The sequence below is a fragment of the Erythranthe guttata genome, chromosome 3 (assembly GCF_056151865.1).
Source record: "Erythranthe guttata isolate IM_541 chromosome 3, IM_541, whole genome shotgun sequence".
NCBI classification, from domain to species: domain Eukaryota; kingdom Viridiplantae; phylum Streptophyta; class Magnoliopsida; order Lamiales; family Phrymaceae; genus Erythranthe; species Erythranthe guttata.
Window position 1 is genome coordinate 18691006 of NC_142535.1, and position 24960 is coordinate 18715965.

Below are 24960 nucleotides of genomic sequence, written 5' to 3' on the forward strand. Positions count from 1 at the left end.
GTTTCACACACACACACACACACACACACACACACACACACACACACACACACACACACACACACATATATCACGATAAGCTTGTTGAATAGTTCACATAAGAAAAACCTTTCTCCATAACCATATATGTTATCTTACAACTCAATTGGCATTTGCTAATCAAAAGCTATTTGTTAAAGAGTAAGATAATTTTTCTTCTCTACAATGTTAAACCGATGGATGCTGTAATATACAAGAGATGAACCTCCTCATCGGGTTGAGTACAAGTTCACTTAGAAAACAGAGTTCGCCCCCTTGATTCTATTACCAACCAGAAGTTCCTTCACATGAAAACTAGAATCTGTAGTCTCAACCGGACAGTAGCTTTCAGCTGCTTCACATTTGGTACCCGACGATCCATTATGAACTCGCATTCGCATTACATGTCTATTTGTGCTATACATTTTCAGGTTCTACTTGTAACTGCAGCAGTTCTTTTAGGACAACTTTGGTCTTTAGCAGTACTAATCATAATCATACGAGTTCTTTTTCGTTCTGTCCTTGTCTAGACGCGCCTTGCGTACCGCCTCTTGAATTTGTCTTTCGTGCTCTTTTAGCATGTCTTCCATATTCCCCCCTGGAGGCATTAATGGTCCGGAGAAAAGGATCCTGTTTCTCTTAGGTACATAGCCCTGACAAAATAAGACAAGTTAAGAGCATGTAATGATATAGCCCTGAAAACAGAACACTGAAGTTAAAAAAAGACATACTATCGAGTCATTATTAGAACTTCTGACATTTGCCTTGGTTCGATAATCCGACGAGTCTGCTATTATTGGCCGACGCCCTTGAGAACCTTGTCTTGTGAGTTGTACACCATGTTGAGATTGGACTGAGTGAACTGAGTCATCCTTCATATTTTTACTCCAAGAATACCCTACTGCATTGGGGTGAATCACTGAGTTAGAATGAGTATATCCGTTTTTCAGTTTTGCTCTTGGGGGTTCGATTGGGAATCCAGCTCCACTGTCCTCTTGTGGGTTGTACTTGTAACTCGTGCTCTTATTTGATTGTCCCTTTTTCGAAAAAAAGAAAATTTTAAAAAAATCGATCATAATTATGATGATAAATTTGAAGGGGTCTATTAGTGGAAAAGATAGAAACCTGTCCTTCTGGAATGGCCTTCTGTTTATTTGAATTGTTCTTTTCGTATACAGCTTCTCGCCCTTTGACACTCTCCTCTTTTCGCCTGAATAACAAAAACGCGAATTATATTTGTTTCATATTTTAGTTTGCAGTTAACTGCAAAGTAGAATTTGGAATATTCTTTTACCTTTTAGCTTCCTCCTCTCTAATCTTGGCATCAAGTTCCTTACTAGGAGGGTACTTTGGTAGGCTCGATGGATCGCAGGGCAAAGGCTTCGTAGTAAACAACTGAAATCACGAAGCAACGAAAAACGCAAAAGTTATCATTTCAGCAAATACAAAAATGACTGAAATTTAAATATCAGGTAGGAAAATATATACCTCACTTCTGAGTGCAGAAGAAGCAGTACCCCTCTGTTTCGGATCGATCGAGAGAAGTACCTCAACGAGAGCCAATGCAGATGAAGGGATATCTTTAAATGTATCGGAAACTCGTCTTTTGTATACCCTCTGTGATTTAAAACTCGTGGCATGTGGTAATTTTGTCTTCATCCAATACTCCTCTGTAGGTGAACCACACAGTTTGAATATCTTGTGCATTTGCTCCACCTACAGAAAATATTCATAATCCATGTTTAAAGACTCGAAAAAAAATAATTTTTTTTAGGAAAAAAGAAAAAAAAAAGAAAAACCTCTGTTCTTCCAGGCATGATAGGCTTGCCAGCAAAAAGCTCTGCAAGAATACAACCGACGCTCCACAAATCAATTTCAGGTCCGTACGAAGTTGCACCCAATAATAACTCAGGAGCTCTGTACCACAGAGTCACTACGCGGCTCGTTAATGGCTGCTTTTGGCCTGGCTCGAAAAAGGTAGCCAAACCTAAATCTCCGATTTTGACAACTCCTTTATTATCAACCAAAATATTCGAACCCTTTATATCTCTATGAAGAACACCCCTACTATGGCAGTGCTCTAGCCCGCTTAATATTTGCTGCATATAACATTTTATCTGCAACAAAAAAAGCCTTATCACACAAGATGAAATCAAATATTTTCGGAGAATATTTAAAGTATATGTCTATGTATCTATACCTGTGGTTCGGTAAATTTAACCTTGGGTGATGCTAAAAGTCCAGCAAGATCATGCTCCATGTATTCGAATACGAGATACAAACTTCCGGAAACCCTAGATGTCACCAGAGCTTCGAGCTTCATCACATTAGGGTGGTCTAGCTTACGGAGGATACAAATCTCTCTCGCCATAAATCGAACACTTTCAGGGTCCATATTCACAAATCTCACTTTCTTCATCGCCACTATTTTGTCATTCGTTAGGTCACGTGCCATGTAGACACTACTGTATGTACCCTGACCAATCTGCAACAATCAATCAAGACAAACACACATTTTCTTGAAAAGTTAGTACACGAATGAGTATGCAGAATAAACCAAGAAAGTGTGTCTGAAGAAAAAAAAAAACGGACTTTGTTCAACTTCTCGTACGAATCGGAACTTCTTGGGGCCCACCCTTTGATGGCCTCCCCTGCAACCGAAGCTAGCCACGAAGGCCATCCTTGCTCGCCATTTGTGCCGCGTGGCATACTCGTAATTCTCGACATTTTTTGCGGAGTTCCTAAATCCATTGTCGAATGTCTCCGGTGGCCGTTTTTGGGCCGTTCGATGATCATCGTCTTTGGATCCTCTTCGATGATTACAGGCGGGACCGAGGCAACGTTCGATTCTAAGGCTGTCTTTGATCTTGAACGTGATCTTGAATGAAGGGAAGCATCATTCTTGTTGGGATTATTTCCTACTCCTATAACTTCATCTCTATTCAAGGGAGGAATCAGCTGCACCGAAGATTTTGGTAGCTCCTTTTCTTTTTCCTTTTCGTATTCGGCTACGTAATCATTCACAATGGATCCTTTTGAACAAAGGCACCCCATTATTATTTTTCTCTCAAAAAAAAGATCACCTTTTTTTTTTCTTTTGTCTCTGGTTTCTGTGCAATCAATCAGCCATGATGGTAATAGCCTCAATAATCAGAAACAAAGGGCAAAAAGCAAGAATCTTGATCATATGACCATTGAAATCTAGGAGATAATCCCACCAAAGGTTAATGCACTTCTTGAAAATTCAAGACCTCTTGAAAATATACCCAAATACAGGGATTATGTCCCTATTACAAAGATAACAGAAGGATGAAATATTTAAAAAAAAAATAAAAAATGAAAATTTAAAATTTAAAAAGTCAAAAGAACAGACCAGAATCTAGCATGAAAGAATTTGGAGTGTAAGCATACGAAGATATATACACAAATACAATGTATGTTCAACCTATGCCCATCAATTAATGCACGAGTTCTGGGCAAGGTTTCCAGGCAGGTCCCTAATGGAAGAAGATTTTGGGTTCCAGAATCTTTTTTTTTTTTTTTTCTATATTTGTTTTTTCTTGAAATTCAGTAATTACTACTGTCAGAAAATAAGGCACGTAATTCTACATTTTTTTGTCATTTGTTGTTGCATAATTTTTTTTAATAAATAATTATTAAAAATTAAATAAAAGTGTGGTAAATTTAAATTTTGTTTGATTAGGGAAAGAGAGATGGAGAGAATTACGGAAGTTACAGGCACAAAATGCGTATGGCCATTAATTAGTTTCGAAGATTAAGATTAAATTTTGAAAAATGACAGTGTTAATAAATTAATAATAATTATAATGCATTTCTTACCCTAAATAGAAATCTTGATTGACAGAGAAATCAGCTCCCTGAATTCTATGAAGAACACAAACATTTTCTTGCATGAATTCTGCATTCATCTTCTTCTTCTTATTTTTTCTTCGGCGGCAAATTAAAAGATTATTAATTCGTTAGTGTTAGAGCAGAAACACTTTTTTCTGCTAATTTTTTTTTTCTTTTCAAAGCTTCAAACTTTGAAGACGTGCGTGGCACTAAGACACGTGTGGGACCCACTCGAATGCCACGTCGGATACAAATATATTAAGCTATAAATTGATTGATTCTTCTTGACAATTAGTACATTGTAAGTAGACTTTGAAAGAAACTAAAATACTAAAAATAGAATTAAAAATAAACACTTGCTCCAAAAACCTTAAATTTATCATGCAGAAAGCTCCAAAAATCCAATCCATTAGAAATTGACAACGTTCCCCCTGCACAGTAACACGTGTACAGAACCCTCTTCTGCATGCAGCCATGCTGTTCATCTTCTATCACTAGATGTCAAATAACCATAACCACCCCCCACCCCCTACCCCTTACCCCCACCCCCATAACTCAATTCTTCACATAATTAATTACATACTCTCTCTCTCTCTCTCTCTCTCTCTCTCTCTCTCTCTTCTCTTTCAAAAAGTCTGAATTATTGAAATAGCGCAGAGAGAGAATGGATCTAATGAACGCAGTTCTGAACTTTGTGGTGCCGCCGGCGAGTTTAGTGATGCTGGCTTTTGCATGGCCGACTCTGTTTTTCATTAGCACGTGTGAATGGTTTTACAGCACTTACTTCAAACGTGAGACCATGGAAGATAAAGTGGTTGTCATCACCGGTGCTTCTTCCGGGATCGGAGAGGTAATAATTAATTAATTAATTGATTACACACAAACTTCTTGATTATTGCTTGTCGGATTCTTGATTTTGTGTCCAAATTGATTGATCTTGCAAAATATTGGGGATGCTGCAGCAAATTGCATATCAGTATGCGAAAAAAGGCGCGAATCTTGTACTGGTGGCGCGAAGAGAGCAGAGGCTGCGCAGCATAAGCGAGAACGCAAGAAGAATGGGGGCCCAGCACGTGTTGATTATGGCTGCCGATGTTGTTAAGGAAGATGACTGTCGGAGATTTATCAATGAAACTATCAATTACTTCGGACGAGGTACATATTAATTAATTAAACTCTCTGCTGATCATTTTAATTTCTTCTTTAATATTCTTTAATTTTAATATAATGAATACGCAATTTCGATTACATTTGCAGTGGATCATCTAGTGAATACAGTGAGTTTAGGCCATACTTTCTACTTCGACGAAGCTACAGATACATCTGTGTTTCCCATTTTAATGGTAATGAACTAGTATGTATATATATAATTGGGGTTTTATTGCATCTTATTGCTAATATTATTAATAGCACAGAGGACCTTTTCAGCAATTCGATATAACATAAGGGTACCGAATGAAATAAGCTCAAGTTATAATTCGGACAATGTTTCGATCAATATTGTTTCTGACATTATTATTTGTCAAAATTAAGGATATAAACTTCTGGGGTAATGTATATCCGACATACGTAGCGCTGCCATATCTGCGTGAAAGCAACGGTCGTATTGTTGTGAATGCTTCCGTTGAGAATTGGTTGCCGTTGCCAAGAATGAGCGTCTATGCTGTAAGCCTGCAATAAATTTAACTCTCATTTCCAATTCTAACATATGTATATATATGTATATATATATATATATATATATATATATATATATATATATATATATATATATATATATATATATATATATATATATATATATAGTAGTTGAAGGTGAAAACAATTTTGACAAAATTGAAACAAATGTGTTATAGGCTGCTAAATCAGCACTAATGAACTTCTACGAGACACTGAGATTCGAAGTGAAGGACGAAATCGGAATAACAGTCGCCACGCACGGCTGGATCGGAACCGAAATAACTGGCGGGAAATTCATGGTGGAGGAAGGCGCAGATATGCAGTGGAAAGAAGAAAGAGAAGTAATTTGTTTTTCTCCCCTTTTAATATTATTATTTGTACTAATTAATATGAAAGTTTCGTTTGTGATTATTAATCGAACACTTTCTTTTAAGGTACACGTGTCTGGTGGGCCCGTGGAGGAGTTTGCGAGGCTAATAGTGGAAGGGGCGTGCAGGGGAGATCCGTACGTGAAATATCCGAGCTGGTACGATGTTTTCTTCTTGTATAGAGTTTTTGCGCCGAAAGTTTTGTACTGGACATTTCGGTTTCTTTCGACGAATGTTGGTGAGGGAAGAACTACTTCGTTTATCGGAACTGGGAGGAAACTTCTAGAAGCTTCTTCCCCTCCGAGAAGACTTACCCTAGTGGCGGAGGGTTCTCCCGGAAGACTTACTAGCGGAAGTAGTTCGACGTTTTCTCCAGCCAAACAGCAGAACAAGTATGAGTGAATGAGTGATGAATGATTTTCTGTTTGTGTATTCGCATTTGCTACTTTTGTAATGTTTGAACTAGTGTTTTTGAGAGCTGTAATCGAGATGAATAAAGGTGGCGAATTCCAAGAAACATTGTGTGTTTTCTTTGTTTACATTTTCGATTATTTTTGGATGCGCAGAAGCCGAAAATCCGAAACCGAACCCAGAACCAGGGAAACTCAAAAACTCGATAACCGGAAACTGAAACGAAACCCGAAAACCGGTACCGAAACCAAAAACCCGAAACCGGAAAAGAAAAAAAAGAAAACCTGAAACTTGAAAATCGGAACCTGAAACCAAATCGAAACCGAAACCTGAAAATCCGAAACACCGACACCGAGAACCCAAGCCCGGACCCAAAAATCGGAACCGAACCCAAAACGAAAACCTGAAAACCCGAAACCCCAAAAACCGGAAAACCGAGAACCTGAAATGAAATTGAACCCAAAACAAAAACTCGAAACCCGAACGCAAAACCAAAAACTGAACCGAAACCGAAACCAAACACCGGAGCTGAAGTTACATAATAATTACATAAAGAGGCATGCATAGAAGCTAATCAGAAGTTTGAACACTAGGAAAAGCTGCAGGTCCATAAGGACCTTCCTCAGTCTCATCAACCAGCTTCTCCTTCTCCGCTCTTTTCGGTCCACCATACTCACGTGAGGCACGTGCTTCATGAACTATATCTGTTGGATATGTTAGCTTCTCCTTTATTGCATCCTTTACACTCCCTATTGCACCATATATGTTCTTTCTTGCTGCAACTCCTCTGCAGTCCATATATATATATATATATATATATATATATATATATATATATACACACATTAAAAGACATTAATTATTACAAATACAGAGTTTCTGTAATGAGGAAATTAAGGAAGTAGCTATTAACCTGTCGGCAGCCGTTTCACGATCGGCGGCAACTCTCTGCTTTGCCTCATCTTCTTTGTTGAGCTTCTGCTCTTCCATCTTCTCTCTAGCTTTGAATTCTGTCTCTCTGTACTTTTCCTGTTATAACATGATGAATTTTGTTTTTGAGTCACAACTACTCTTGTATATATATATATAAGATAGGGTTTTACTTTTACCTGATTAGTGTCGCCGCCTAGTAGAGCTTTCCGATCAAGCTCCTCCGCATTACCGGTCAACAACTCCTTTGTTCTTCTCGCCGCTGAGGCGGCCGTCTCTTTCAGCTCATCCATTCTATTGGAGACAAAAAAATAAAATAAAATAAATAAATAATCCAACATAGCATCATAGCAGAAGAGAACAACTGATAATTATTATAACCTGAATTAAACAGTGTGCTTGAAAACAATAATATGCTATTTCTTCTTTATCTATTCTCAGCTAATTAACTTTGTCTTTCTTGCTACTTAAATATGCCAAACAGAGGCATGACTACTGGTCCTCAGCTGGTTTTGCCACGTGTAACAAACGTGTAAGGAAATCATGAATACACCTAATTTGAGCCGTGAAATGTTTTAAGGTAAACAATAAAAAATTGAAATGATCGGAGAGAAGAAGCATGATGATGAACTGGAATTAAAAATGAAGTATTTTCGATCGTGTTAAATAAAATTAAGTAAAACAAATTAAAGGTGGTACCTTACCTTGTTGAGATAACACCGGCCGGCCACTTCTTCCTCTCTCCGACAACATCATCGTCAATAATTCCCCCAATTGACTCATCAATAAACCCTAATTAAGAAATGCCCGGCACCTTTCCCTCACTCAATTTTCGAAAAAAATGTTTATTTACAAAAAATACAAGAAGTGACTCTCAGACCAGACCAGACCAGAATGAACTGATATAAACCTGAACCTTAAACTTTGATTCAAGTTTTTCTTAATTAATTCATAAGTGAGGATTTAGTTATGTTTAGTTGTAAGGGTAGTTTTGGAATTAATAATATTGTGTACGATTGGACGTTTTGACAATCGGGCCTTTGTAATGTTGGTTTGGGCTTTCCACTTTTTTTTCTCATTTAGTCTTGGTGTTGTTTAATAATAATAATAATAATACATTCGAGGTGTATATATATAAATAAAAATAATATAATAATAACTAAAAATATATTTATAGGGCGTGCAATAACTTAGTTGTGCGCACCAAAAACCAACTCCAACATAAACTGTCTGACCATTTAAAGACAGATTAAAGAAGAAAGAAAAAAACAGAGCTTTGCGTAATTAATTAATTAATTAATTATAGATAATCTTCCACAGAAATATCCAGGTATTCTTCACCACTTCTTCTCTGCGACGATTTTCCATCCGACAGCCGCGCATCAATCGCCAATCCGGCGTCCGACGCCGCCTTCTGCACCGACCGCGGCGACATTCCCACCCTCGCTCCGGCTGGCAACACCAACGGAAAGTTCAGATTCTTCGGCGACGAGTTCCCTCTCAGGCAGTAGAAAGCCACGTCGTGTGCCACCGCCGCCGCCTCCGGGGTGGCGTATGATCCCAACCACAGCCGCTCCAGCGTCCCCGGTACCCTGATCTCCGACACCCACTTCCCCCATTTCCGGCGACGGATTCCTTTGTACTTGTTCTGCGACGACGACGCTGCTGCTTCGTCGTTGTTTCTGTAATTACCACATTCGTCGGAGGAGCTGCTCATCTTCTTCTTCTTCTTCTTCTTCTTCTTCACTGGATTTGTAGAAAATCGATTTGGTTGCTAATATTATAATACTTCAATTATGTGACTTACGCAAAATAGAGGCTTATATAAGTTGAAGATTAGAAAGTCAACTAGAACAATTTATTAATTTATTTTTTTTATGATATGGGAAGTCAAAATTTTCAATGGTCAAAGTAAAGATGGTTCACTTTTAATATTAAATAATACGTGATCCCACTTGATCAAGAAATTGGTTTTGTGTGAAAGGGGGGCAAGAATATTTATTCACAAACCAACCAACTTGAGATGGGTGGATTTATTGATTTTGAATTAAATGCAGCGAAAATGGGCACGTCGGTCATTTCTCCATCAACGAATTAGTCAAATTCAATTTTACAAATCTTGAAATAAACAAGAATGTAACTAAATTATGTAATTAGTAGTAGTTTAATCTAAAATATATATACACATTGAGGTAAAAGTATGGTCGGTTATTGGATAAAACATGTTCTCATACAAAAGTAAAGAAAGTGGATTGGCTTGTTTAATTCACGTGTGTCATAGACTTAAACAAAAGTAATAAACTAATAGTTAGTGGTCAACCAATTTACTTTTAATTTTGAACAACAAAGGGGAGGGTAATAAATAGGAAATATCCACGTGGAAAATAAATGTTTAGCCCGGGTCAAAATGTGGTGGTAAAAGAGTAGAAGGGAGTTTACGGTTATCGTCATCCATGACGTCATAAGCGTGGTCGGCTTTACGATGGATAGACCACTTATTATTATTATTTAGGTCCAAAATGCTCAACTAAATTTGGGTGAAGTCTATCTCTATCTAGGATCTCAATTTTGACCTTCAATTGGAAATTTCAAATTTGTAATCGAATGATCTGGATTCTGACACCACTCAATTATATATATATATATCTAGTACCTGATCGATAATGTTTGTAAGAGATGAAATTCGATTTTTTTACCAACAGTTGGGTGAGACTTGTTTTCGTCACAATCTATTCTATGCTACCGGGGTAAAATGCATTGGGAAGATCTTTACCATTCATATACACACAAACACACAAACACCCACATTGGTGTGTGTAGATTAACCGTAAAAAATCACCCGGTGTAGCACAGATCATTTGTCACACATGGTTATCCTATTATAGTTTATATGTGGACGAAAAACACCAATTTGAAGGGTAATGGTGTAATTTAATTAGCAAATTCGATCTGAAATCCTCTGGTTATACTTGATATTGCAATTTTCTAATTTATATTGTATAATATAATACATCCAAATAACATTTGTCTATATTTTCAAGCATTATATTGTTGAAAATCTAAAGATTTTGAGTAAAAAGAACACTGTAATTTTACGAGGTACAGAACAAATTTGGATACATTTCATTCGGTTATAATGTCAGGTGATAGAATTTAATCACAGTAAATAAATAAATATACAAGGACCAATATGAATTTTTACTTCCTATAAACCATGTTCCAGGAAATATAAGCAAGCAGGCACAAGAATGAAAGAAAGACAGGCAAAAAACATTAAACCCTTAGATCTCATCTCTGTAAGAATCATTGCAGTGCATTCGAAACTGAATAAATGAAGTCCAGGAAACCAGTTCCCCTGAGTAGCCCTTTACCAGTCAGCAGTTCGAAATCCAACAGCAATAAGAATCCGATAACAGCCGCCTTTCCGTTTATCAATTCGTTCTTCCTTGTGAAACCAAATCCCTCAGAATCTTCATCAATAATCATTTTCACCTGTTCATTACAAACAAGTTTTTTCTTATTTTTTCTTTTAATAATCGGCCAACGAGTATATTAATAATATATATATTTTTTTAAATGCGGTTTATTTACCTCATCAACATTGACATTAGATGCTGTTAAACCAGGTTGAGCCTTCCCACTGAAAACGATCTCAGTAGAAGCATCTGATTGGATTGTTCTTCTAATGCTAATGAAGATATTATCACCGTCAGTTTTGACTGGATAAACGAACATTTTTCTTAGAGGGGGGGTGAGTGCTCTAAGCACGGGATTCTTAGGGTACCACTCTTTGATTTCTCCGGTTTGCAAATCAAATGTGCTATCAGTTGATGGGCAGACAATGCATCCATCCTGTAGATTGTTTAAGTGTGTCGTTTACGAGCAAGTTTAGAATATCACATTTATAAAAACACTCTTCTTCTTACATCTACAGAGAGACCAAATATAAGACGAGAAACAATGAGAACTAATAGCAGGACTGCATATTTATACAAAGAGGGTTCTCTAACTGTATACATAGGCAAATTCCAGATTCACAACTCTAAAATCATTTTTAAACCCCTCACACATTTTACACATTCTTCGGTATTGAGAAAAAAGAACAACAAATAATCAAACACTATGAATAATTCGATAAAAATAATAAGGGAGGTCAAACTTTGGATGTTACACACCAATCTCATTAGGTAATTCTGCATCCATATTAAATCTCAAGAAACTAATATGAATATATATTAGTTCTGTGTGTGTGTGTGCGCGTGCGCAATACTTTAAGAAAATTCTTGTACTGTCGAATTGTGTAATAATAAGGGATGGGATTGGAGTCGGTATCATTCATATGTATGCTTGATTAATTTATGTGTCTATGTTTAATCACATACAAACATAAACCCTAAACATTTGATACATTTCGATTATTATTGTCTATCGATTCCTATCCTTGTTCCCAAACAAGGTCTTATAAGATAATATATTTGTTAGCTAAGTGACACAAAATCAGTGCACATTGTTCCCAAAAGATTGAGAATTAACAGACAGACCTGAGTGAGCTTAGCATTGCGGAGGCCTTCAGAATAGGCACCCTCGGCTGGAGATCGGTTCTCAATAGCAAAGACGTCGTTTTTATACCACAGCAGCAATATTGTCTCCCCGTCTTGTATGATCACGCGCCGCTCTCCTTTCGGCAGCGCCGATAGCGGCACTACCGGAACCCAGTTCTTCCCATCGTCGCCGGCCGAAGAGGATGATGATGGTGGTGGTGGCGAGACTTCAGTGGCCTTGCACGTGGTGAACCCAACTCTGTTGCGAGAGGATGTTAGGGCAATTTTTGAGGTGGGTTTAGTGAGGGGAAGGAGGTGGTTGTGGCACGGCGGTAGTTTCTGGCAGCCGGAAGGAGATGGAGCGGTGGAGAAAAGGCCGGTGGAGGCGATTTTAAGTGCGGCGACGGCCATTAAGGGTGGTTATGATTAGTGAAGGTGAAAGGAGACCAAACGCAGCCAAGGGGAAGTGCGAGAGAAAGAGGAGAGAGAGACTGAACTCCATGACCACATAAAGAGGATAATGCCACGTAAACAAACTATGGTTCTCAAAGTATACATTTTTTTTTGTTTTTTTTTTTTATTTTTTTTTTGTTTTCTAGATACAAAAAAAAAAATAATAATGAATTCCCAGTTCCCCTTCTATTTTGCAATAAATATGTGCAATTGCTCCAAATAAATATTTCACATAATATTAAACTCAGAGTACATGTTGGTCAGCATGCCTTCCAAAACGGCGTCGTTCCTCCTCTTTTTAGCAACCAAAAGACACGTAAATTCGAAAGACGGCGTTTTACATAATTCGAGACACTAAGGCCATTTTTATGATTGGAAAAGCAGAACATAAGTAACATGGATTGTAAAAAAATACTAGTTGTCACAATGTGATACTCATTACAAAAAATAATAATAATCAGATGTCTATAATGGCATTACTCTGCAATTCTTCCTTCTATTTTATGTGTTCTTACATGTTCAAATCGCATGAAGCATTTAGATTTGTCAATGCAACTATATATTTATATATGTAACTTACTCTAACCATCTCCACTTTCATTCTTGATCACTGCAATCTCAATTTCTTCACACACAGGAACATCACTATCTCTTCAAAATGGTTGCACGAGTTAAGCACCAGCTTCGAAAGTACCACCATGTAAAAATACGTATACCTAAAATCCTTGGAACGAGAATGAAAGAATTCTAAAAAGCCCATCAGGGTTGTCAGCATGTACCTGAAACAGTAATCATATCGACATTTTATAATTTAATTACTAGACATCTGATTTTCGTCAAAAAAAACGAAAAGGTAATAATCAGTAGAAAATGAGTACGTACCCAGTGACCAGCATCTTCAAGGACATGCATTTCGACGCCAGCTCCCTCTTGAGCAGCTTGTTCCTCAGCAACATGGATCCTTCGAAGATCTTCCAAAGCCCACCTATGCAAACTTCTCTCTGCTTTCAGAAAGTTTATGTGTACACCTCGTGGGACATCTTCTACGAGCTTCCTGTGTGAACACGTGACGAGAAATATTATTCATTTTTCCTTTTTTTTTTAAGTGATGAAATCCTAGTAACACAAAATTTTATATTGTTTTTGTTCGAGAAAACAAAAGATTACCAAAGATTTGTATCTTCGTATGATTGATACATCTCAGCAATACCCTTGAGATCGAACACCCAAGAGAAGCTTGACCGTGATTCTCCATTAACCTTGGTCTGCCGAAGGTTAGTTACCACCCACTGCAATAGAATTATAGAGAAAATAAATGATATAACTCAAAGGTAGAAGGGATCATTAATTTTCGTCGGCATTAAAGCGTCTACGAGTTTATACCTGCGCAACATCTTTTGAGAAGCCATCCTTAATAAGACCATCCATGATATCCCGTTTGGAAGAGACCTTCCTTGAAGAATAGATTCAGAAACAAGCAATAAGTTCATAGTCCAAATATAATCAAAATGATTTTGCAGAAACAAAAGAGAATACATAATAGTTTCAGCAAATGAAGACATAATTACCACTTTAGGCAAATTACTCAGGAAAGAGATGAGTTCGGCAGGATGGTCGTCTCCATCTGCACCTGCTCGAACTTTTCCAGGTGTAGCATCTAAAACCCAAACCTGAAATGTCATTTCCAGAAAAAGGAAGAAGAAAATTTATAAAACAACAAAATCAACAAACAGAAAATAGGTCAAGTACAAAATCGAACTATAGGTGGATTAGTAGACTGGAGAATCTAACTCAGTCTTTGCTTCCAATTTCTTCGAAAAAAAAAATGAAAAGCGTACAACTTCAATGTTATAGGAATTCCATTCTTACTCTAACAGGCCGAGCGAGAGGTTTTGGAACCTGATCCACCATGCTCAAGGCAACTGCAGAAAAAAATTAATAAGAGGGAAGTTAGTACACTGAATTAGAGGCGTAGAAAGATCTCTTACAGATGTGCATCATAATAAGTATGTACAACAATTTTCTGTCAATTACCTTTACCACCAAAGCTGTGACCAACTACAACTCTGGGAGTTAGCTTCAGAGAACCAAGCTACGCAATAGAAGAATAAGCTATTGTTAGCTAAAAGACCAAAAAGCAAGCAATCTTATTCCATGACCTCTAGGCTGACAAGATAGAAAGTGAACTCAAACAGTTCCATCTGATATAAACAGTTAGTTTCGAACATTACATAAAAGCAACCCCTCTAAGCATTAGCAAAAACTTAAAACTAGCTGACAAAAGCAAATACAGAAGTCCCACAAAGAGCATGTGAGAAAACAAACAGTTTGCATCGAACATTACATAATCTAGAAAAATATATAAAGCACGTCAGGTAAAATCATGCTCATTTCCAAAATTACTTACAAGCTTTAGAACATCAAGAGCAGCTGAAGCGACAGTATGAGGCCCTCTTTTCTTTAGAGATGCTGAATCACCATGACAACGCAAGTCTACGAGGAGAAACTGAGTACACGAAAGAAGGAAAAAGTGTGAGCTTCAGATTAACACTATCATGAAGATTTTTATATAGACTTGAGTAAGTGGAACTATGAAGGGTATTTTGAACAAGTTCTTTTATCATAAATTGGAGAAAAAAAGGGTATGTTGCATGTAAAGGAGCAAATACTTGTTGAAATTTCCAGAAGAGAAAGTGATTTTTCAATTAAAGAAGAAAGAAATATAGTTAATATGAATAGTGAAAGTAATTTAAAAGTAAAACCAAGTGCATCATTGATTTACCTGCCACTTAGGAAACTCTTGGGCCAATCTCTTAGCAAAAGTTCCTGTCAATTTTCCCATGTATTTTCAGAAGTTATAATTGAATGCCAAAGAATTTTCAAATGTCTGCGAGTTTTGCTGCCGAAGCTCAAATACAACTTGACTTAAAAAAGCATACCAATTTAACAGTACAAGTATAACCCAGTGGCCAGTGATATCTAAACTATTTCGGATACAAACTATTTCATAAATTTACTTCCAATTAGGCTCCATTAGTGATAAAAGAACAGTACCCACCCCAGTTTTTCCTGCTGCCTAGGATACCATGCAAAAGAACAGCAGTTGGAGGCTGAGGCATCGTTTTGTCCAAGATGTAACTCCACCTCACCTGTGGTGAAAAGGACACGGTTTAGATTAAGAATACCAAATAAAATAAAATAAACCGTAGAAGGCATATACGCGCGATCACAGCATCTACTGCAAATTGATATCGTGTGTTGTGTTTTATAGATTTTATGCAAGCAACTTCAGATGGAAATTGTGTATGACGCTTATTAGTATTCCATGATTATAAAACACCAATCGAGAAAGCATTTTTTTCAAATAAAACTATGTCCGTTTCACTTGAATGTTTACCTAACCTCCAGTCTATTCTACATAAAATCCTTTCAATATTTATTTTTCTTTACTTGTACCAATCATAACATGAGAGAAACATCAGAAAGTATCCCGCAAATGGAGAAAGTAATACGTCTTCATATATAATGTCATGACCTCATCTATGCTAACAATACAAGCATCTTTAACAATAAGTGAATAAAAAGATGAGACTCACATCTGCTCCTTGAACAAGATCATATGCCTGTATAGAAAAAAATATTTATATAATCAGCAATATACCTCTAAAACAGAAATATAATAAGAAGCACCTGAGGCACTGAATTTAAAAACATTTTGATTTACCAAAATGTCAGCAGGTTTGACAATAGTACTCCTATCCTCGATCCTCTCATCTATCATTGTCATCCGTATGCTTGGAGACACAGACACCCTTCTCGAGTGATTCAAGGTCACCTGAAGAAATGTAAATGCAACGAGGCTGTTTTCTTATTATATATACACAATAAGAAACTTTGTATGAATCCTTCAAGATTCATCCAAGTAATTACAGTTAATAAGTGCACGGAAAAGTACAATCTACAATCTACATTGATGTCAAATTAACAAGCAGGTAGAAATGAACGGGCATTCTCGAAGCATAGATTACAATACATTTCTTACTGTTTGCTATTGAGATAAAAGAACCAACAGGGAAAGAGCCCTAATATCAGTTACCATTAGCTAGTAAAGATAGGTTCCAACTTTTACTTACAATCAAATTGCAAAAAAAAAAGGGACATTGAATATTGTAGCGTAATTACACAGGAAAAATGCATGAACATCGAAACTGAACAAAGGGCAACTACAAATCATCCGAGTACAGTCTAAATATTCTTAATTTACAACACGAGGAAAGCAAAATTCAGCCAAACAAGCATCATTCCAACTAGTAATTTGTTGCACTTACAAGAAGAGAGAAGGAAAAATCACCTCGGCAAGCTGCCTCGGGATCTTGAATTTCAGAGGTCTTGGATTTATCCATGACGCCAAATCGGACCGATTATTTGACCAGAATACAGGTCGAACTGCACAATGCCGGCACGAAAAATTCGAAACCGCCGACATTATGTTTGAAATGTTGAAAGACGAACCACCGTTCGCCAACAAGGTGGAGAAATTTCAATATTTCGGAAGAAATAGGCGACGGAATCAGGGGTAAATACGGTAACCCAAAATCCAGAAATGAGGCGGAGATACCAAAGCTTGCGTGGCGAGAATGTTAAGAACAGAGAATTACAATAAGAAAATTGGAAACTGAATTTTGTGGTGCTTATGATTGAGCTCCTCTTTATGATTGAGCTCCTCTTCCTCTCTCCTCGTATAAAGAAACGCGCCTTTGTAAGTGAATAACGCTCTTCTTCCTCTTATTTCCTTATATCAAAACGACACCGTTTGTGACTAACGGTCATAATCGTTACAAACCTTCCATCTTTAAACACATGACCTCATGGCTGAAACGAGGGAAACCTGCGCAGAATCTCTTCGCCGTCTGCCCACGTTGCTTCTTCCTCTAAAAGATGGGCCCACTAAATCAGCATATGCCCAACTGCACCATTATTTCGCTTGATCATTCGTCGAGCTAACAATTTCACCGGAGTCAATAGTAGCTCTCCGGATTCCTTCATGGATGGCAGTTCACTCACCACCCTATCTTGATTTCCCACTTGCCTCTTCAACAATGATACATGAAAGACTGGGACGTTTCAGGCAACTTTAACTCGTATGCCACTTCCATAATCCGTTTGAGTATCTCAAAGGGTCCACATAATTTTGGCATCAACTTCCAAATAGGGCTCTTCTTTAAGACTCAATTGTTTATACAGTTTGAGTTTCAGAAACACCCAATCTCCCACTGATATCCGCCTACATTTACATCCTATCTCTAGCCTCTTGCAATAAACTCTCCAAGTGTTGAATCATCTTGGTGTGATCTATCAACCACTGCTCTACTCCTGCAGTTTTGATCTCCAACCATGGTCTATACCCAACTTGAGGGGGCTGATAGCCATATAAAGCTTGAAAATGTGACATTTTAATGGCAGAATGATAGCTGGTATTGTACCACCATTCAGCCAGAGTTAACCACATTTGCCATTGTTTAGGAAACTTCCCACACATACATCTCAAGTAGCTCTCAAGACATTGATTCACCCTCTCACTTTGGCCATCTGTTTTGGGTGGTAACTGGTAAGCAGTGCTCAGTTGTTGTTGTACTCCCTAGGAGCTAAACATTTTTTTCCAAAACACACTAGTGAATATCTTATCCCTGTCAGATACCACATATGTTGGTAAACCATGCAACTTGTAAATCGAATCCATAAAGATTTGAGCCAGTGATGATGCATTCATGAGGTGACTGAGGGCTGATAAAATGACTGTACTTAGTAAATCTATCCACAATGACCCAAATTGTATCTTTCCCTTTAGACATGGGTAATTTCTCAATGAAGTACATATTTTTTCATAGGTTATTCTAGTAATTATTTATCATCGTCTTGAATATCATATGTGCAGAGATTTTTTTTTCTTTTTTAATTAGAACCTTTTCGATCTTGTGATTACTTTCATTTCGAGTTGTCTCATTTACTCTTGATTGTTTATTATATATATTTTTTTATTTTTAGAACAAATGACAAATAAATATTAATAAAAAATTAAACATAAATGAAAAATTGGATGGAGACATGATCATTGTCGTGAACCCACGGTTCACGAGTCGGAATCGACCGGGGTTCACAATTCAAAAGTACAAGACCATTAACCAATCACTAAGGTTAAGAGTTTGATTATAATTTTTTTTAGTACAATGGAAAAATCAATATTAACGAAAAATTGAACATAAATGAAAATTTAATGGAGACATGATTATTGTCGTGAACCAACAGTTCACGAGTCAGAATCGACCGGGGTTCACAGTTAAAAAATACAAGACCAGCCATTAACCAACTCAAGTTAAGACTTTGATTATGATTCTAAAATACAATTTCACAAATTGAGTGTTGGTTCAACCAACGGTTACCGACAGATTTAAGCTGTTGTGGTTACAATTTTTCAATGAATCAGATATTATTAATTATTGTATTTAACATGCACTAATGCACTATTTAATTATTATCTATTTTACTTAATTGACCTTGAATAGTTATTTCGCAAATTAATGTTGGAAATTTGATCAGGACATTATTGGAAATTTGATCAGGACATTAGTGCTAATACACTTAAGTGTTTCTTAAGTCTGGTCTATTATAAGTAGTCTGATAATACACTTAAGTGTTTCTTAAGTCTGATCTATTATAAGTAGTCTGGAAAGAAATTTTCTTATAAGTAGTCTAGAATAAACAAAAAAATACTTATTTATCCTACTGCACTTGAATATCAGGTTCGTGTCTTCACGTATGGACAAGTAGGGTCTGATAAGACATTTACAATGATGGGCAAACCAGAACCACCAGATCATAAAGACTTGATTCCTCGAACTGTGGAGATGATGTTTGAGTCGAAGCAAATTCTTGAAAGCCAAAAATGTAAGTACAAAATGCAGGCGTGGACTGAATGTCGTTTTTTTTTTCTTTCTTTTCAAAATCAGTAACTGTTATGTTTTTTTTTCTTTACAGGTGTCATGCTTGAAATTTACAACGAAACAATACAAGACCTTTTAAAACCATCTCAAACATTATAAAGTGCCCGAAAAAACAAACATTATTAATGACAAGGGTATTTTAGTATTTACAATGTATTTTTTGGTACAGCCTTACTTAGGTGGTGATAGCAAGACACTCATGCTCGTGAGCGTTTCACCGGAGGGTTCATCCCTCGGTGAGACGTTGTGCTCTCTACGATTCGCTTCCAGAGCGAAGGGGTGCGAAGCGAATGAGCGTCGTCCCAACAACCTTAGATAAATCAGGAGCTCTGTTCCTAGTTGCAAGTCAAATAGAAAATGAGTAATTTGTAAAGGGTGATGTAAGAAAAATAGAATTTTGAACTTTTATGAGGTTGTATGTATCTAAAGATTTTTGGGCCAAATCCCTAATTTTCAAGAAATCAGTCCTAAATATGTTTACGTAAATTATTATTCGAGAACTTATTAATTCCGTAAGTGGTTTACTAAGTATTAATGATACACATATGTACATATGAACGTATCTTACATGCATACGTATTAGTTATTACCATGTATATATAGTACACCTCTATTGTTGTTTGAAGCAGCTTCAAAGATGAGTATCTCAGAAGATGAAAACCTGTCACAAATTATCAAAGACTGTATCGGAAACAGGGGGCTCAACGTTCAAAGATTCTTGATCATATTTATGTTACAATATATATTTCTTCATAGGTTATTCTAGTAATTATTTATCATCGTCTTGAATATCATATGTGTAGAGATTTTTTTTTTTCTTTTTAATTAAAACCTTTTCGATCTTGTGATTACTTTCATTTCGAGTTGTCTCATTTACTCTTGATTGTTTATTATATATATTTTTTTATTTTTAGAACAAATGACAAATAAATATTAATAAAAAATTAAACATAAATGAAAAATTGGATGGAGACATGATCATTGTCGTGAACCCACGATTCACGAGTCAGAATCGACCGGGGTTCACAATTTAAAAGTACAAGACCATTAACCAATCATTAAGGTTAAGAGTTTGATTATAATCTTTTTTAGTACAATGGAAATATGAATATTAACGAAAAATTTAATGAAGACATGTTATTGTTGTGAACCAACGGTTCACGAGTCAGAATCGACCGGGGTTCACAGTTTAAAAATACAAGACCAGCCATTAACCAACTCAAGTTAAGACTTTGATTATGATTCTAAAATGCAATTTCACAAATTGAGTGTTGGTTCAACCAACGATTACCGACAGATTTAAGTTGTTGTGATTACAGTTTTTCAATGAATCAGATATTATTAATTATTGTATTTAACATGCACTAATGAACTATTTAATTATTATCTATTTTACTTAATTGACGTTGAAGTTTTAATTATTTTACGGGGTATTTTTGTCCATACATAAAATGAAAGAAACCACCTAGCATTCACACTTTTATATATAGTATAGATCCACATTTCTAGGAAAAAAATTTCTGAAATTACATGTCCCCTGGATTACGTGTTCCAGTTATTTGTATTCTCACGTTAAAAGTATTATTACAATAGGAAGACAAATGTGTCACAGTGGGAGCATCCAGGTGCACAGTAGGCTGCCCCACAACATCACGAAATGGTCTCCTCTGATGCATTGGATGCGAATTTTGGAGATCCCCATTGACTTTACCAAAATGTATGGGGTGTGGTGGGTGGGGATTGGATTTCGTACAACCTTGGGGCTATTGCAATCACTCCACCTGGTTTTAGGGGTGAGTTCGGGACGGGATTTCGGGAATTCGGGATTTTCGGGATCGGGATTTCGGGATTCGGGATAGAAATTTTAAATCCCAATCCCGTCCCATAATATTAAATCCCGGTAATATCGGTATCCCTAAATATTTCGGGAATTCGGGATTGGGATCGGGAATCCCATATTTTGGCTAAAAACTAAGAAATATATATATATTTTTTTCATTAATATTATTTTATACATTAAACCAACTTGAATATATTATATAAATACTATTATTATTGCACTATTTATTTTTACCACAAAACTTGGAACAAATGAAATTTGAAAAATTTAAAAATAAGTTGAAACGATATATTATATTGTATTTCTCATCTCCTTGACAAATATATATATATATATATATATATATATATATATATATATATATATATATATATATATATATATATATATATATATATATATATATATATATATATGTGTGTGTGTGTGTGTGTGTGTGTGTGTGTGTATGTGTGTGTGTGTGTGTGTGTGTGTGTGTGTGTGTGTGTTTATTAGTTTTTTTTTTCTTTTTTCCTAATTCGGGATTAAAATATCCCGATCGGGATTGAACCAATTCCCGAATCCCGATCCCGTATTTGTTCCTAATCCCAATCTCGAATCCCGTAATCCCGAATTCCCGAAGTTTTAATCCCAAATAGTAAAATTCTAATCGGGACAGGACGGGATCCCGAATCCCGATCCCAAAGTCCCAGCCCTACCTGGTTTGTTTATCTCTTCCTTTATCTTTTACTGTTTTCTTTGTTTATTTTTTGCCTTCGTGTTTACGGAAACTGATTTTGGTATCCGATGCTTAATGTTACTCTATGCAGATGTAGGCCATCGCTACTGCTAGAAATCAAGGAGACCCAGAATAGAGTTCATCTAATCACAGGTGATCTTTCCACCCTTTTCATTACGTCTACTCATGCGTAGACGTGATGTCATCTATTGAAATTGATTAATGGCATGTTTAGAGCTATCCTCTTATAAATTCAAGCATCAAAAGATTCTATTTTCTGGGGTTAGAATAAATTAAATAGCGGAATCTTAACTTTAAAACGGCAATGAAGTGGAACTAATTATGATAACGATGGCATATAGGGAACATCTGTGTCGCATGTCTTTAGCATACAGTGTAAATCCTGTCTCAACGGTTTCAATCATAGTGATTTTGTTGTCTGTTGTTACTTGTTTGGAATTGTCATAATTTTTGTGGACCTTGGTGTACAACAGGTCTGATACGAAACCCCCTCCCGGGAGAGGCTACAACAAGGACAATAAGAAGCGTGCGTACAGCGAGGATGATGAATTGGATCCGATGGATCCAAGTGCCTATTCAGATGCTCCTCGTGGTGGTTGGTATGTTACTTGTCTCGTATCAAGCAATGCAACATAGTAGTAATCACTTTGGTAAGAATCGTTTCGTTAGAAATATTAGCCATATAATGTATTATTTATGAGATCTACATTAAGTGCTATATACATCTGTAAGTTAATTATACAGGGTTGTAGGCCTTAAATGAGTACAACCAAGAGCAGCAGATACCATTGCCACGGTATGTTATTGCCATTAGGCAGCACCACCTTGCGATCTCTTTCTTTTACATATTTATTGTGGATCGATTTTGACTCTCTCGTCAAGATATGATGATATATTGGGCAAATGTGTAAAATGCGTTTATTTTGCGATTTTGTTAATTGTTTTCTTGGTGCGTCCTTACTAAGCTTCATTAGACACGTTTGGAAAACTTGAAATTGCAGGGACCTCTTTTTCAACAGCGGCCTTAACCGTCACCACGGGCGGTATTTACGTAAAAATGCAGAAGTTGCTTCTTCACAAAAGAAAAAGCATAATTCGGGTTATGCTCCTATTTTCAAGAGAGGGGATGGAAGTGGTGGTCTGGGTGATGCTGACTAGATTTTAAGCAAACTTATTCCCAAGCTATACTTGGTGCACTACTCCAAGCTATACTTCTCTCTCTCTCCCTCCCCCACCCCCTCCCTCCCTCGTTCCCTCCCACCCCACCCCCTCCCCCCCTCCCTCCTCTCTCTCTCTAACTGGAGTAATAAGAGAGAGATTATCTGGTGTGGCGAAGGTTCAAATATATATGATGAAGGTGATGGTTTCTTAAGAAGAGATGAATGTCCATCATTAAACAATTTTGTATTTTCTCTGTCGTTTTCTTCTACATTTTATTTATACATTTAAGGGTAAATTCTACTTTACCCCCTTGTACTCTGCCCAAGAACCATTTTACCCTCTCGTACTCTTAATTTCGTCGATTTACCCCCTTGTACTTGTACAATTTCCCAATACAACCCTCTTTGTTAACTTTTTTCGATTTTGACTATGACGCCATTTGGTCAAGAGTCAAAATATTGACGTAAATATTGAATTTTTTCGATTTTGACTCTCGAGATTAGAAAAGAGAAAGTTTCACACATTCATATGTTTTTTTCTTTGCACTGGGTGGAATCGATCAATTTTTTGGTCTTGATTTTTACTAAGTTAGGTGTTCAATTTGGGGATATCTTGGAAGGGGAAGTGGTGGGAGAAGTACAAATGACAATATTGACGAAGGAGAAAAGAGGCATTATAGGTAGTGGCAATTTTGTAATTTATAGAGTTGACTAAACAGTGTCAGAGTCAAAATTGACAAAAGTTGAAGGAAATGGCTATAATGGGAAATTGTACAAGATCGATGAAATTGAGAATACAAGAGGGTAAAATAATTCTCAGACAGAGTACGAGGGGATAAAGTGGAATTTACCCTACATTTAACCATACATATAACCAAACAACTCTTATCTAGCCTTCCAATGGCGTTTCCCAACAGTCACCATGCATATATATACAAACACAATTCCGACAACGAAATTCATTTTACTGTAATGTTAGAGTTTAAGTTTGGGGTAAAAGTAATTTTCAACAACTATCCAATTTGTTAAGAATGAGTAATTGAACTGTCAAAAGTAATGGCTCTGAACTGCAACATGAGTTTGTCGAAACTTTTCCTCCTTCTCCTCTTTCTTCTTCATTGGTCTTCCAGTATTTTCTCGTCGTTGCTTCCTCTCACGGGAAGAAATTAACTAGGCAATTGAATTTACGAGCTAAAACCCTAATTAAGAGTCTAATGTAAAATAAATAGTTAATTTCTTCCCTGAGCATCTCTATTTAGTTATCTCTAAAGACCCGGAAAAATTTTGTGGGTTAACCATTAAAAGATTCAGCGTTATTTGTTGATTTGTTTGCGGGTCCTTATACATTCATTTATTTTGACTTTCACGACTCTAAATCATGCTATTTTGATAATGAATTTGTTTGTAGAGGCTTTTGCTGTAGTTCGTGAAGCTGCGAAAAGGAAGCTTGGAATGCGTCATTTTGAAACACCCCACTATAATTGCTTTGTATATGACGTTCCAGGTTTTCAATATCCATAGAAACAATAATTTGGATATCTTTGCTCCACACATTCTTATAACAAATTATTGGTGGAGCTGTCCTTCATGATGGGTCGATTGCAGAGATGAAAACCGAGGAAGGGAAAACCTTAGTGTACACTTTAGCAGCTTATCTCAATGCTCTAAGGGGGGAGGGTGTTCATGGTACGTTGTTTGTGTTGATATTATTGCCTGGCTTGTCCTCCATAAAATAGTGTGTGTGAATGTTAGTTTTGGATCATCTAAATGTCATTAGTTGAACAGATGTCTTGTTTTTTTATACTATATCTTGTTATCGGTTATCACTCATAGCTTTTGGGATGTGACTTGTGGATAGTTGAAGTTGGGCGTTTTATAGGTACCATAATTCTTTATGTGTACTCTCTTTGGCAGTTGTTACAGTAAATGACTACCTTGCTCAACGAGATGCTGAATGGATGGAGCAT

At 36.6% G+C, this 24960-nt stretch overlaps 6 protein-coding genes and 1 long non-coding RNA gene across 12 annotated transcripts; 2 read left to right on the plus strand and 5 right to left on the minus strand.

Moving 5' to 3' along the window:
* Window positions 1-92: 92 nt before the first annotated feature.
* Window positions 93-3698, minus strand: LOC105974379 (Protein kinase superfamily protein). Its single transcript, XM_088815960.1, has 9 exons — window positions 3392-3698; window positions 2611-3305; window positions 2219-2503; window positions 1818-2135; window positions 1507-1734; window positions 1313-1413; window positions 1144-1228; window positions 750-1055; window positions 93-671 (listed from the first exon to the last, which is right to left on the minus strand). Exons 2-9 carry the CDS (start codon window positions 3070-3072, stop codon window positions 504-506), a joined length of 1953 nt encoding a protein of 650 aa, XP_088672086.1. The 5' UTR covers window positions 3073-3305; window positions 3392-3698; the 3' UTR covers window positions 93-503.
* A 710-nt stretch (window positions 3699-4408) lies between these two features.
* HSD5 (hydroxysteroid dehydrogenase 5) lies at window positions 4409-6435 on the plus strand. The gene is made up of 6 exons (XM_012999462.2): window positions 4409-4720; window positions 4833-5025; window positions 5128-5213; window positions 5404-5535; window positions 5727-5891; window positions 5985-6435. The coding sequence occupies exons 1-6, from the start codon at window positions 4535-4537 to the stop codon at window positions 6318-6320; spliced, it is 1098 nt and encodes a 365-aa protein (XP_012854916.2). The 5' UTR covers window positions 4409-4534; the 3' UTR covers window positions 6321-6435.
* Window positions 6436-6804: 369 nt separating this feature from the next.
* LOC105974377 (uncharacterized) lies at window positions 6805-8190 on the minus strand. 3 transcript variants are annotated; one of them, XM_012999465.2, is made up of 4 exons: window positions 7964-8190; window positions 7439-7553; window positions 7243-7358; window positions 6805-7116 (listed from the first exon to the last, which is right to left on the minus strand). In XM_012999465.2, the coding sequence occupies exons 2-4, from the start codon at window positions 7550-7552 to the stop codon at window positions 6900-6902; spliced, it is 447 nt and encodes a 148-aa protein (XP_012854919.1). In that variant the 5' UTR covers window position 7553; window positions 7964-8190; the 3' UTR covers window positions 6805-6899. The 3 variants fall into 3 exon arrangements, with proteins under 3 accessions (XP_012854919.1, XP_012854918.1, XP_012854921.1); XM_012999464.2 differs by having other exon boundaries at window positions 7959-8035; XM_012999467.2 differs by lacking the exon at window positions 7964-8190 and adding an exon at window positions 7641-7738.
* Window positions 8191-8409: 219 nt separating this feature from the next.
* LOC105974378 (Integrase-type DNA-binding superfamily protein) lies at window positions 8410-9137 on the minus strand. Its single transcript, XM_012999468.2, has one exon. It carries the CDS (start codon window positions 8974-8976, stop codon window positions 8560-8562), a length of 417 nt encoding a protein of 138 aa, XP_012854922.2. The 5' UTR covers window positions 8977-9137; the 3' UTR covers window positions 8410-8559.
* Window positions 9138-10349: 1212 nt separating this feature from the next.
* On the minus strand, window positions 10350-12421 carry LOC105974345 (Rieske (2Fe-2S) domain-containing protein). The gene is made up of 3 exons (XM_012999428.2): window positions 11801-12421; window positions 10851-11111; window positions 10350-10751 (listed from the first exon to the last, which is right to left on the minus strand). The coding sequence occupies exons 1-3, from the start codon at window positions 12209-12211 to the stop codon at window positions 10563-10565; spliced, it is 861 nt and encodes a 286-aa protein (XP_012854882.2). The 5' UTR covers window positions 12212-12421; the 3' UTR covers window positions 10350-10562.
* Window positions 12422-12641: 220 nt separating this feature from the next.
* LOC105974344 (alpha/beta-Hydrolases superfamily protein) lies at window positions 12642-17018 on the minus strand. 3 transcript variants are annotated; one of them, XM_012999427.2, is made up of 13 exons: window positions 16605-17018; window positions 15978-16088; window positions 15850-15876; window positions 15312-15402; window positions 15036-15079; window positions 14661-14759; window positions 14288-14345; window positions 14123-14175; window positions 13822-13923; window positions 13637-13702; window positions 13421-13542; window positions 13136-13307; window positions 12642-13032 (listed from the first exon to the last, which is right to left on the minus strand). In XM_012999427.2, exons 1-13 carry the CDS (start codon window positions 16737-16739, stop codon window positions 12970-12972), a joined length of 1143 nt encoding a protein of 380 aa, XP_012854881.1. In that variant the 5' UTR covers window positions 16740-17018; the 3' UTR covers window positions 12642-12969. The 3 variants fall into 3 exon arrangements, with proteins under 3 accessions (XP_012854881.1, XP_012854880.1, XP_088672087.1); XM_012999426.2 differs by having other exon boundaries at window positions 15978-16113; window positions 16582-16920; XM_088815961.1 differs by having other exon boundaries at window positions 16582-16797.
* Window positions 17019-21836: 4818 nt separating this feature from the next.
* LOC148772012 (uncharacterized) lies at window positions 21837-23085 on the plus strand. Of its 2 annotated transcripts, XR_016030561.1 has the most exons (4): window positions 21837-21965; window positions 22307-22483; window positions 22578-22629; window positions 22835-23069. It is a non-coding gene; the product is annotated as an uncharacterized LOC148772012 (long non-coding RNA). The 2 variants fall into 2 exon arrangements; XR_016030560.1 differs by lacking the exon at window positions 21837-21965 and having other exon boundaries at window positions 22199-22483; window positions 22835-23085.
* The last annotated feature ends 1875 nt before the right edge of the window (window positions 23086-24960 follow it).